Source organism: Entelurus aequoreus, linkage group LG14 (assembly GCF_033978785.1).
Source record: "Entelurus aequoreus isolate RoL-2023_Sb linkage group LG14, RoL_Eaeq_v1.1, whole genome shotgun sequence".
Classification (NCBI taxonomy): domain Eukaryota; kingdom Metazoa; phylum Chordata; class Actinopteri; order Syngnathiformes; family Syngnathidae; genus Entelurus; species Entelurus aequoreus.
Genome location: NC_084744.1, coordinates 44092095 through 44105536, shown reverse-complemented (window position 1 = coordinate 44105536; position 13442 = coordinate 44092095). Strand labels below are relative to the sequence as shown.

General features: G+C 40.6%; 1 protein-coding gene across 2 annotated transcripts in view; it reads left to right on the top strand.

The window, feature by feature from the left end:
• tanc1b (tetratricopeptide repeat, ankyrin repeat and coiled-coil containing 1b) overlaps positions 1-13442 on the top strand; it is a 211132-nt gene that overhangs the window by 158838 nt on the left and 38852 nt on the right. For both annotated transcript variants that reach the window (XM_062069966.1, XM_062069967.1), the window contains exons 8-15: positions 203-325; positions 421-702; positions 799-953; positions 1438-1669; positions 1778-1944; positions 4477-5084; positions 5659-5767; positions 5929-6051. In XM_062069966.1, coding sequence (XP_061925950.1) covers positions 203-325; positions 421-702; positions 799-953; positions 1438-1669; positions 1778-1944; positions 4477-5084; positions 5659-5767; positions 5929-6051 — 1799 coding nt within the window. The remainder of the gene's footprint in view (positions 1-202; positions 326-420; positions 703-798; positions 954-1437; positions 1670-1777; positions 1945-4476; positions 5085-5658; positions 5768-5928; positions 6052-13442) is intronic.

The following is a 13442-nucleotide window of genomic DNA, read 5'->3' as shown; positions in this document are numbered from 1 at the left end:
TTCCTGCAGCACTTAAGCAGTCGCTGCACACACTCATGCAAGCAAGCCACAGATGTCCTCTTATCTCCTCTCAGAGACAACAAATATGCTATAAAACCATTCTTTATTTCTGTACTTGCGCGTTTACAATTGCGCAAATCAAGATATACCATGTTTGCTTCACTCGCTCTCTTCCCCTTCTCTTTTTGTTCTGCGTCTTTAGCCACCAGCTCAACAAAGCTGGAAGACCTGAGCTATCTCGATGAACAACGCAACACACCCCTGCGAACATCCATTCGCCTCCCCTGGCATAATACAGGGGGAAGGCCACCTCAAGACACTAAAGGTGACTGCAGCATGTTTTTACTGCTGAACCTGCAATTCAATGCCTTTAATTGCAGTGTCGCTAATGCTCGTAATTTTTCTCAAACTTTACCTCAGGTCGCTTCTCTCCCTACAAACCGGTGGACATCATGCTCAAGCCTCTATTGTTTGAGGTGCCCAGCATCACCATGGATTCTGTGTTCGTTGGCCGGGATTGGCTTTTCCAGAAGCTGGAAGACGTCTTGAAGGACAGCGAGTCCACAGAGAGCCACGGCGCTGTGGTGGTGGGCAGCGTGGGTTATGGGAAGACGGCCATCATCTCCCGGCTGGTTGCACTGAGCTGCCACGGAGGACGCATGCGACAGATTGCCTCTAACAGTCCTAGTGCCTCCCCTAAAAGTAATTGACGTTTTTATTTTGAGTCTTATCGCAGTTGCAGGTTGGTGTACTTAAAAAAAAAAACAGCAATTTAGAGTACTGTTTTGTCTTTTCTAGGTGTTGGGGTATCAAGCTCAGAGCTTCCTCTAAGCCAGCCTCCCCAGCCTACTCCACCCTCCAGTGCTACAAACACTTTGAGGACCAACAGTTGCCCTGGGACCCCCGAAATCCAGCGGCGCAGAGAAGAGGCTGTCAAACGGCTGGCTGCTAAGGTACATCTGAACCTAAGTAATATGACATGGACAGGCAACGTTTACCTTTGGACTGTAGGCTGTAATAATTGAAGAACCTGTATGCAGCTGAGGTAAACTCAGTAGAGATGGCCTACTCCCTCCTGCTGAACTGTGGAAGTGTGTCAGCTCCTCCATGTCAGACTGTAATGAGAACAGGAGGACAGGACAGGAGTCATGCTACCCCTCCAGGCATCTCTCTTCCATCTTTATCACCTCTTGTGCCCATTTGAGCATCACTGCCTCCTACTTCGAAGGGATGGACTTGCTCTTTTTTAGAGTTGAAATGATTAGGTTTTTCATAATCAGACACTGATGTAGTTTTTAATCTTCAAATGCCTAATGCCTTCTGGCCAAAGAGGCCATAAATTGTTTTTTTTAGGATGAAAATAAGTGGTTCACATTTATGAATGAGACATTAGTTGATCTCCACTTCACCTAAATTGCCCATTTTGTTGTGTTGCAGGTTGTGGCCTATCACTACTGCCAAGCAGACAACACTTACACTTGTTTAGTACCAGAGTTTGTGCACAGCATTGCTGCCCTGCTGTGCCGAGCACACCAGCTCAATGCATACAGGGAACTCTTGCTGAAAGAGCCACACCTTCAGAGCATGCTCAGTTTGCGCTCTTGCGTCCAAGACCCGATGGCTGCTTTCCGGAGGGGTGTCCTTGAGCCTCTGGGTAACCTTCGTAAAGGTAAAATAAAAACACAGATGTTTAATATTTGATTTATCAGGTTGGCCTTTTTAAAAGTGACATGATAAATATGATTTACATGAACATCATCATACTTTACCTTCCCAGAGCGGAAGATTCCAGAGGAGGATCTCATCATCTTGATAGATGGACTGAACGAAGCTGAATTCCATAAGCCAGACTACGGCGACACCATTGCCTCCTTTATTACGAAGGTCATAACGAAGTTTCCTCCCTGGTTAAAAGTGGTGGTCACTGTCCGTGTCAGCTTACTGGTAAGAATCAAAAAACAAATGGGTTGCAGGTATTGAAGCAAAAACCTGGTTATTTTCTAACTCAGTGTTTTTCAACCTCTGTGCCGCGGCACACTAGTGTACCGTGAGATATTGTATGGTGTGCCGTGGGAGATTATGTAATTTCACCTAATTGGGTTAAAATTATTTTTGGCAAACCAGTAATTATAATCCCCAAATGTGCCATTGTTGAGTGTCTGTGCTGTCGAGAGCTTGGCAGAGTAACCGCGTAATACTCTTCCATATCAGTAGGTGGCAGCAAGTAGCTAATTGCTTTGTAGATGTCGGGAACATGGTTTGTCGTGATCACAATATGCACACGACAGCGGGAGGCAGCGTGCAGGTAAAAAGGTGTCTAATCAGAATCAGAATCAGTAATGCTTAAACCAAAAATAAACAAAAGATGAGTGACGCTAAGAAAAGGCATTGAAGTTTAGGGATGGCTATGCAGAACAAAACTAAAACTGAACTGGCTGTAAAGTAAACAAAAGAAGAATGCTGGACTACAGCAAAGAGTTACAGCGCGTGGAACAGACGGCGTCTACAAAGTACATCCGTACATGACAATTAACAACAAAATAGGAGCGCAAGACAAGAACTAAAACACTACACACAGGAAAACAGCAAAAAACTCAAAATAAGTCCCAGCGTGATGTGACAGGTGGTGACAGTACACCTACTTTGAGAAAAGAGCTATAGTGATGCATGCTTGGTTATGCTTTAAATTCATATCCAACAATTGTGAGAACAACTTTTTACTATCAATAACGGCTGCTGAGTTTAATTTTTTAATGTTTTCGACTTTAGGTGTGCCTCTGGATTTTTTCAATGAAAAAAATGTGCCTTGGCTCAGAAAAGGTTGAAAAACACTGGCCTAACTGATGATATCAAAACATTAAGCTGTTTATCCATGAAAATGGAGACAAATATGTTTATTCTCATACATTAATTGTCATTCACAAGAAATCCAGAAAAATAACAGTTTTGTTCAACAACTTTGTGCATGTACAGTATCATATACAGTATCCTAAGCATGGATGATCCATTTCTATCATCTTTCCGCAGTTCAATTTGCAACTACAGCAGCAAATTTTTGGGGTGTTCACCTATTCTGTGGATTATGACTGATATTTTTGATTGAGTCCTACAAGTGTATCTGTTGACACGTACGTACGTGTGTGTGTGTGTGTGTGTGTGTGTGTGTGTGTGTGTGTGTGTGTGTGTGTGTGTGTGTGTGTGTGTGTGTGTGTGTGTGTGTGTGTGTGTGTGTGTGTGTGTGTGTGTGTGTGTGTGTGTGTGTGTGTGTGTGTGTGTGTGTGTGTGTGTGTGTGTGTGTGTGGTCACATGTGCGTTATAAGAGAAGCGTTATCTCGCTGAGAAATGTTACTCCAGCCTCAGACGGGCAGAGGATAGGAGGACTAAGCTGCATTGATTTCTCCAATCCCCAGGACATAGATTGAAATGTGCATGCTGGATCAGACCTCTGCTTAGCAGCTAAATGCCCCGTGCTTGTCTTCGCGATATCATTCCATCCATCCTCTCTCCCCTCATACTCGGTTGTCCTGTCATTTTTTTCTTCTCGACTTATATCAACATTTCTGACAGTCATGTTTGGCTGCAACAGCCTGAAGGCTCGATGTGTTTGCTCACCCGCCTCTCAAAGATGCTCCTCTGATATTGCACACACCCAAGTCAGACTTTTTATCATAGCCTTAGGTGGTTTTCTGATCTTTTTCTGCTTGGTCATGCATAATGTAAATTAGAGAAAACATTAAATTACTTCTGCCTGTAAGGTTGTGTTTAATCTGCATAGGTTTGTGTGTAGGTCACTAATGGTGTTGTGGTTCACTCACGCTGTACCCACTCAGTGACTGTATGAATCTAAGTGGGAATGGTATGTTCATAGTGAGCACAAAAGTGTAATCTTGAGCCAGTGACATACAGCACCGTCCATCCATCCATCCATCTTCTTCCGCTCATCCGAGGTTGGGTCGCGGGTGTAGCAGCCTAAGCAGGGAAGCCCAGATTTCCCTCTCCCCAGCCACTTCGTTCCAGCTCCTCCTGGGGGATCCAGAGGCGTTCCCAGGCCAGCCGGGAGAGATAGTCTTCCCAACATGTCCTGGGTCTTCCCCGTGGCCTCCTACCGGTCGGACGTGCCCAAAATACCTCCCTAGGGAGGCGTTCGGGTGACATCCTGATCAGATGCCCGAACCACCTCATCTGGCTCCTCTCGATGTGGAGGAGCAGCGGCTTTACTTTGAGCTCCTCCCGGATGACAGAGCTTCTCACCCTATCTCTAAGGGAGAGCCCTGCCACCCGGTGGAGGAAACTCATTTCGACCGCTTGTACCCGTGATCTTGTCCTTTCGGTCATAACCCAAAGCTCATGACCATAGGTGAGGATCGTAGATCTACCGGTAAATTGAGAGCTTTGCCCTCCGACTCAGCTCCTTCTTCACATACAGCACCTTTAATCTTATTTTGTGTCTTATTGGTTCTTTCATTTGTTCTTTAGGAGATCACCAACCTTCTGCCCTTCTCCAAGATCTCCCTGGATGACTTTGCGGACAACAAAGAGATAAGCAATGACCTCAACTGCTATATCCAGTACCGCATTAGCGGCACCAAGGATATCATGAACAACATTAGTCTCAATGGTAAAGCGGATCCGATCACCATTGGAAAACTCAGTAGCCACCTGATCTCCCGCAGTCAGGGCTCCTACCTGTATCTCAAGCTTACCCTGGATCTATTTGAGAGGGGCCACTTGGTAATCAAGAGTTCCAGCTACAAAGTTGTGCCCGTCTCGCTGGCCGAGCTCTACCAACTGCAGTGCAACATGAAGTTCATGACCAACTCGGCTTTTGAGCGATCGCTGCCCATCCTAAACGTGGCACTGGCTTCGCTGCACCCCATGACCGACGAGCAGCTGTTCCAAGCCATCAATGCCAGCAACATCCAAGGGGAGCTGCCCTGGGAGGACTTCCAGCAACGTATGGACTTGCTCTCTGGCTTCCTCATCAGACGTCGTGACAAGACGCGGATGTTCTGCCACCCTTCATTCAGAGAGTGGCTTGTGTGGAGGGCTGATGGAGAGAGTACGGACTTCCTCTGCGACCCGAGGTCAGCTCTAACCCCATCAACTATTTTATTTTTCATCAATATCACACACACATTTTTCCACAAATGAATGCTCCATGTGTTCATATCATTAGTTGCTGCTAAGCCAATATGATGACAAAGCATGGTGTATTTTAGTAAGCTTGGGTCTGGGTCTGAAATACTTGGTCAAACCCTGCACGATAGCTGATATCAGTTTGGTTGGCTCTTTCCTTTGGTCCTCACCTTTGTCTCTGCAAACAAATTAGATTCCTAGTGGACCAGAATACTGCACAATTGTAATCATTCATTAAAACAAAACAAAAGGGTTTAGATTTGGCAGACGATGCATTTGCAGATAAAAGCTGGTGTTTGTGAATACAGAGAATTATAAACCAATCAAACTGATTTTCAACCATGCGTGTCCTTTTAATGACACTCAAATAATTCAACCTAGGCCTTTTCTGCTCTTCCATCCCTCAATGCATGCTTATGTTTGTTAATGTAGGTTCTAGTCTAGAATTGAACAACATTTCATTCTTTAACTTACTTTTTCCTCCTTTGTACAAATGATTAGCTCTTTTATTGTATTGAACAGGACTGGTCATGCTCTCATTGCATTCATGCTGTCCCGTCAAGAAGGGAAACTGAATCGGCAACAGACCATGGAATTAGGACACCACATTCTCAAGGCACACATCTTTAAGGTGCAGTAAACAACTATATGGACGATACCTTTTAAACTATCTTTAATTTTGTCACTGATTTGTGTCTGTTTTAACTGTGGTTGGTAGCAAAAAGAGAATGAATAAGTGTTAAACTTTACTTCTGGGTTGTTCATTTTGTGGTTTTTATGTGTGTATGACAGGGCCTGAGTAAGAAAACAGGCGTGTCCTCCAGTGTGCTTCAGGCTTTGTGGATCAACTGTAGTGCTGACGGCCTTTCTGCAGCCTTGGCCTCCCTGAGGAACCTTTACACTCCCAACGTGAAGGTGAGAGCTCAATATGTATGAAACATTCAGTGATTTTAGTCAAGCATTTGCTGGTTGTCAAATTTTGACATCAGCAAGTGGTAGTAGAACAATGAACTGTGAAATTTAATCTAAAAAAAAAATGCCATCGGGCCCTTTTAGTCACGGGAAATAGATGCATGAAGGTTAAACCCTTAGAGCTGCACCCAATGACTCCACTGACCATGACCATGTCCACACGAACACGGATGCTTAATAAACGCATACTTATCTCTGCATTTAGGCCTCTTGTCTACACACAAACGTATACTTTTGTCTTTAAAAACGCAGACTTTTGCAAGCGCTGGCCAAAGTGTAGTTTCCAAACTCTTCGCTTAGCATAAGCGTGTACACGGCACAAACGGAGACTTGTGATGACGTCACTGTTGTGTGCTGTCATTTCCAAAGCTCAACAACACTGCCTTGCTTGCTTTAAACACTATAAGAGGACTTATATGTTTGAATGTAAACATGCTGCTATTTTCACTCAACATTAATAAAAAAGACACATCAAAATGGGCTTTGCGCTAATGACAGTCAGCTGTTTTGGATACGGTCGCTGTCGAACGTCCACCTGATGGGACAACTTTGACAGGAAAGGCTTTTTGCTTGGTGCAACATTATTATATGTTTTTAGTCCTTATTTACAACAAATCATGAAGTCACCGTACGTGTGTTGTTTCCATTTTTGTAGATAGAGCCGGCATGACCGTGCACGACCGTGCACGACCGTGCACGACCGTGCACATGGGTTATACTTGTATAGCGCTTTTCTACCTTCAAGGTACTCAAAGCGCTTTGACACTATTTCCACATTCACCCATTCACACACACTGATAGCGAGAGCTGCCATGCAAGGCCCTAACCACGACCCATCAGGAGCAAGGGTGAAGTGTCTTGCTCAAGGACACAACGGACGTGACGAGGTTGGTAGAAGGTGGGGATTGAAGCAGGAACCCTCAGGTTGCTGGCACGACCACTCTCCCAACTGCGCCACGCCGTCCCGCATGCGTAAAAAGCGACCAGGCAACTAAAAAAAACACGATGTAGCGTCCACTTGTAGTGTGTACTGATGTTAAAGACAATATACACTTCATTGCACATGTACTATATCGCTATGTCCATGATTCCACAAGAGTTTTGCAGTGGCACACGCACATCCGTGCGCTTTATATAGGCACTTGAACATGCAATAGGGTTTCCTTGGCTCGATAGTGCGTGCTGATTTTAAAAACAATGTACACTTCACTGCACATATATTACATCACCATGTTGTTGAACATGGCATCAAGAATGTGATGGAAGAATGCACTGCACACGGGATGGAGGAATGCACAGCAAAAGGGTTTGAAATTCTACTGAATTTGCATTAAATCAGGTTGTTTTAGCTAATAATCATGTTGCAAGATCTAGCATGTTGCATTCAATGCTTATTCCCATTAATTCCTATATATTCCCGTTAATTCCCATGGAAAGTTTCCAACTTTGAATATTCCCGGAATTTTGCAACCCTAGTGTTGGGTTTCAGCAGCACAAGCGTGCATGTGTGCTTTCAATACTGAAAGAAAAATAGATACATAATGTTTCCAGGGCTCTGTGTCTGTGCAGGCTGGTAATGTACATGTCATTGTATGTCTAGTACAGGGGTCACCAACGCGGTGCCCGCGGGCACCAGGTCGCCCGTAAGGACCAGACGAGTCGCCCGCGGGCCTGTTCTAAAAAAAAAATAAAAAATTTGATTTATTTATTTATTATTATTGTTTTTTTAATTAAATCTACATAGAAAAAACACAAGATACACTTTCAATCAGCGCATCAACCCAAACAACCTCCCCCATGCACACTCATCCACACCCACTCACACAAAAGGGGTTATTTCTTTCTGCTACCAATATTCTGGTTCCCACAACATAGACAACACATCTGCAAGGGACACAGTCCCTGAAGCACACACGATTGTATAGGCTGCTGGTCCACTAACATTTTCATTAATTACTATTTTTAATGAAATTATTTTTATATTGTTTTACTTTCTTTTTTATCCAAGAAAATGTTTTCTATTTATTTATCTTATTTTATTTTATTTTTTAAAATAGGGCCTTATCTTCAACAGACCAGGTTGTCAATGAAATTAGATTTGTTTAAAGGGTTTTTTAAACCAGGCCCAGTCCAGATAATGTCCAAGTCGGACTCAGCAACACACACCTTCATTCATGTACACAGAAAAAAATTAGGGAACACAACAGATTGCATATAATTTATAAACAAAATTACATTTTCAAAATAAGCATTTATGTACAGTCCAGATTATGTCCAGGTCACTCAAATTAGGGAACACAACAACAGATATCATATAATCTAAAAACATAATTATACTTTCAAAATAAGCCTTTGAGGACTTCTCATCTTTTTTTTAATGTTTTTTGGCATCATTATCGTTTTCAACCATGTAACTTTCTAAAGTTAGAAAATACTGAATAAATGTTTTAAAGAAAGTAATACTAAGTGAATATCTGTTTTTGGCCTTAAAAATAAACATTTTACCGAGTACTATAATTAAATTGACTAAATCATGATTGTCAATGAACTCTCCTAAAATAACAGAAACCACATTAAGCTTCATAAACAAACCAATCCTTAAACACATTTTTTCAACTTCCACCCAAAACAAAGACACAATATGACGATACCAAAACAAATGCAGGGTGGATTCAGGCTCCTGACAACAAAATCGGCAATCATCTGACTCTGTCATATTCCATAATTTTAACATTTTCCCTGTGGGTAAGAAGTTATAAATAATTTTAATTTGAAAATAACGATTTTGCACATCGATAGTGGTTTTATAGATTAGTTTGAATATGGCATCCCATGGCAACGGGCAGTCAAAAAAGTCCTCCCATTTTCCATTTGTGTTGTATGAGGCAGCCTTCAAAGATTTCTTTATTAAATAAAAATTATATATTTTTCTATTTATTTTAGTTCCTTTTTGCCAACTAGAATTTCTTATTAGAGGTTTACAAACTAATAATTTAGTAGTTCCATAATTAATTATTTGTTTCCATCTTTTCCCAATGACTCCAGTTAGTTGATAAAATGAAAAGCTTGAGCAAGCATCACCATACATAGCTCTAAATTCATCATACTTCATAATTTTACCATTCTCATTGATAATATCATTGACAAAAATGATTCCTCTTTCAAACATATTTTTCCAAAAGAAAGGCTTTCCATCTATTACAATATTAGAGTTCATCCATATTAACTGCTGCAAAATATCGTCTCTTTTTTCTGGCACATAAAAATTGAAAACACCACTATGAGTGGATTGTTTCCTTTATGAACCCCGCCATGTTTCCCAGCAGACTCTCTGGGAGGGGATCACTTGTAAAAAAGGATACAATTTCTTTTGATACAGTACATGTTTTTTGTCCAACAGGACATTTGTGTACCACTCAATGTTTAAATACATCTTTGGAACAATTGATGCTTTTAAAGACAGACACATAGCTTCAAGGTTGAGAAGTTTCAGGCCCCCATATTCATACTCTTTGTACAAAACCTTTCTTTTAATCTTTTCTGGTTTGCCGTTCCAGACAAAATCGAAGACCCTCCGCTCATAAATCTTAAAAAAGTTTTGTGATGGAGCTGGTAATGACAAAAACAAATAAATAAATTGAGGAATAATTAACGAGTTGGTAATAGACATTTTACCATACAAGGTTAGGGATTTCCCTTTCCATAATTGCATAATTTTGTCCAGCTTTCTTAGTCGATTGTCATAATTTACTGAGCCTAGATCTTCCAGATTTTCTGGGACAACAACACCAAGTATGTTAACTGGTCCATCTGTCCACAAAACAGGCACTTTGCATTCCATTCGAAAGGACGTTCCCTTTAGATTTCCGATCCTTAACATTTTACATTTATCATAATTAAGCTTAAAGCCAGATTGCTGTGAAAATATGTCCAAAAGATTAAGAAGATTCCGCAAACAATGAGGAAAAATCTTATCTTTGTGAATCAGCCTTTTCTGACATGAACTTCATCAAGAACAAACACAGAACACGCCTCACTGATGCACATCTGCAAGACTCACTCAGAGTTGCAGTGTCAAGTTACACACCAGAGTACAACACACTAGTTAACAGCATGCAATGCCAGGCTTCCCACTAACTGACAAAGAAACAGATAACAGATTTGGTGTCCAGTTCAAAGTGTGACATGATTTAAAAATTTGAGAGTTTACTTTTGTATTTTACATGAGTTATTATTTGTACAAACATGGTGCAAAGTAATTCATGATTTGTTAAAAAATGTTAGTGGCTAGCTAGTTAAAATGGGATATTGTGATTTCACAAGACTGTCTTAGAAGTGATCATTTGAAAATGTTCAATTTGAAAAATGTGCACTTAGAGAAAATATAAAAATAAAGTGTTGCATATTGATATTTATCTGTTTCTATATATATTTATTGTGAGAAATCAATAAGATGATCAGTGTTTCCACAAAGATAAATATCATTAATTATTAATAATAACAGAGTTAAAGGTAAATTGAGCAAATTGGCTACTTCTGGCAATTTATTTAAGTGTGTATCTAACTGGTAGCCCTTCGCACTAATCCAGACCTGGGCATTCTGCGGCCCGCGGGCCGCATCCGGCCCTTTGTGCGTCCCTGTCCGGCCCGCGTGAGGCCAATTATAAATTACAAAATACATTTTAAAAAGTATCTATGTCGAGTGTGCAATACAACGGTGCTGCTTTTGTTTTGAAAATCGTTATTTGTATTACTTCCGTGTGGACGTATGCGTGTGCGTGATTGTGAGTGAATGTGAACAGCTGCAATCATTAATTAGAAAATAAAGTTGAAAAAACATCTATGTCGTGCGCGCAATACAACTGTGCTGCTTTTATTTTGAAAAGTATTATTTATGGGCGTGTGTCCGTGTGTAACCTGCGAGTGAAGGTGCACATGCAGCGACAAGTGATGCACGGTTTACACCCGAGACGCTAAAAAGAGAAAAATTGTTGAAGAATGGCGTGTTTCCAACAAGACATGGACTCCCTCTAAGGTGCGTGCCTGCGCAATTGCGCACTGCTCAAGCGTCTGCTGCGCGCAGCAAATATATGCCGCGCACCAAATCAAATCCCGTCTGAATTCTAAACAAAATAAACATATTTATTCTATGTAATTTTGCAATGCAACTTTGAGTGACAGTGACAACAAGCGGCCCTAACGGTGTTCGTCAACACCGTTCAATTGAACACCGTTCAATTATTGTAACGTCTATCGAGATGCTTCGAGGCCAGGAATTATATCGATCACTTTATTGAGCAAAACTGTTTATATTCGGCCATAACCACACCAAAAACATAAGTAAAACACTTCTATCTCGAAAAACTAGTCATTTTCTGCCGTACAAACCAGGCCAAAACCAACTTGTCATCTGTCACCAACACGCATAGCACTAAACCACTGGTGCGTTTATGGCCACACAAAAAGTCGGACAACTCAAACACCACACAAAGTTACACTATGACTCCTCAGTCATACGTGTGCTTATTTTACTGTCATTTATTATTAATGTTAATTTATTTATATTAGTCATGGAATGCTGTTACACACACTATGTTGAAGTATTACTATTATTATTAATTATTATTATTTATCTTACGGTATATATCAAAAATAATATTGAGCAAAATTTTATTGAAATATTGTCGATGTGGCCCTCCAGCAGTGCTCAGGTTGCTCATGCGGCCCCCGGTAAAAATGAATTGCCCACCCCTACACTAATCAGTACCCAAGAAGTAGCCCTTGGTTTCAAAAAGGTTGGTGACCCCTGGTCTAGTATATCAAAATAAACATAATAGGAAGTGTAATGCTGCACCAAGTCAGCTGTTGCTGCTTTTTTCAGGCTTCTGAATGGATACAATGTGCATGACAGCAGGTGTATGCGTTTGTGTGTAGACATAGACACTTTTGTGGATGGATATCGTTTTAACCCCAAATATGCGTTTTTGAAACTATCAATGTTCGTGTGGACATGGCCTTAGTTAGAATGTAAAATATGTCAGCTGAGTTGTATAGCGTTTACTGTCATACCTGGGGAGAAATTTGCATGTCCTTTTCTTTTTTTCTACTATGTTAATGACATTTGTACAAAAATGAAAACCATATTATACATTAATAAACTGAAGTTTGCAGTATATAGATCTATTTGCACCTTTGTTTTACTACCCTGAGCTATACTAAAGTTTCCATGTTGTATGTTTATCAACCTCGCATTAAAATATAAAGATTTTGTACAACCTCTAACGTTAATTCAGCTGCTTGTGTACTTTTTTGTTTTGTTTGTATTGCGAGGAGACATTATCCTCTCCAAGAAAGGCCCTTATCGCTGATTGATGCCTTCTGGCTTCAGGCCACATAACAACCGTCATTCTTTCTTTTTTTTGGTTGCTACCAGTATTAGCGTTTTCACTTTATGGTCCCATCAGTTTTGTCATCCTGAATAAATATTTGTGAGTTATTATGCACAAGTGTAACATCACTCACAGTGGAATATTTACATAGTGACCTTGTTCTTTCCTCTGGTACAGTTAATCTTTGGAAATCTATTCAGAAGCAAAAAAATTAACACTATTTCATATTCTGTTGGCGAGTACTTGTTTGGTTTTCTGCCTCATTCTTTATTGATTTTCTTCATCCTGCAGAAGAAAAACATCTATCTTGATTTGTTCTCCAGCATTATACAACCTTTACTTTCAGAAGAAGCTTGTGGTCAGACTGAGGCAACATTTTACTTTGCTTATAGTTGAGTATAGAAATAGTGCTCAAACATATTACATGCTGAGATGTGCTGACTGCTTGACAAATTACTTTGTAACCATGGTAGTAGCTAAAGGTGTTTTAACGTCAAATATGCTGCTGAAGAAGATGGATCACCATAAGGTCCACAGCAATGCCAATGACACAGGACAGAAAAGTATTGAAGATGAGATTGAATATTTTTTTGCTGTGGTTGATGGTGCAGTAAAACATGTTCTATCATGTGTTGAATTGAAACTGGACATATGTCAACCTTATTCTCATCGTTTTCATTTTTAGTTAACCTTTCCAGTCAATCAGAGGCCTCTTAAATAAATATTACTGCAGTGTTACCTGGACTTACAAGCTCAATTGGTTCCACAGCTGAGCACGTAACTTAAAACACTGGAATCTGAAAACAGCGCCACCCATTGAAATAAATTGACACCACAATTTTAACATGTAACATGACTTTTGAAAAGAAAAACTAACTTTTGGATTAGAACTGTTCAAGAATATACCAGGACACATGAAATGGCACAAAATGTTGGTGCCAGATT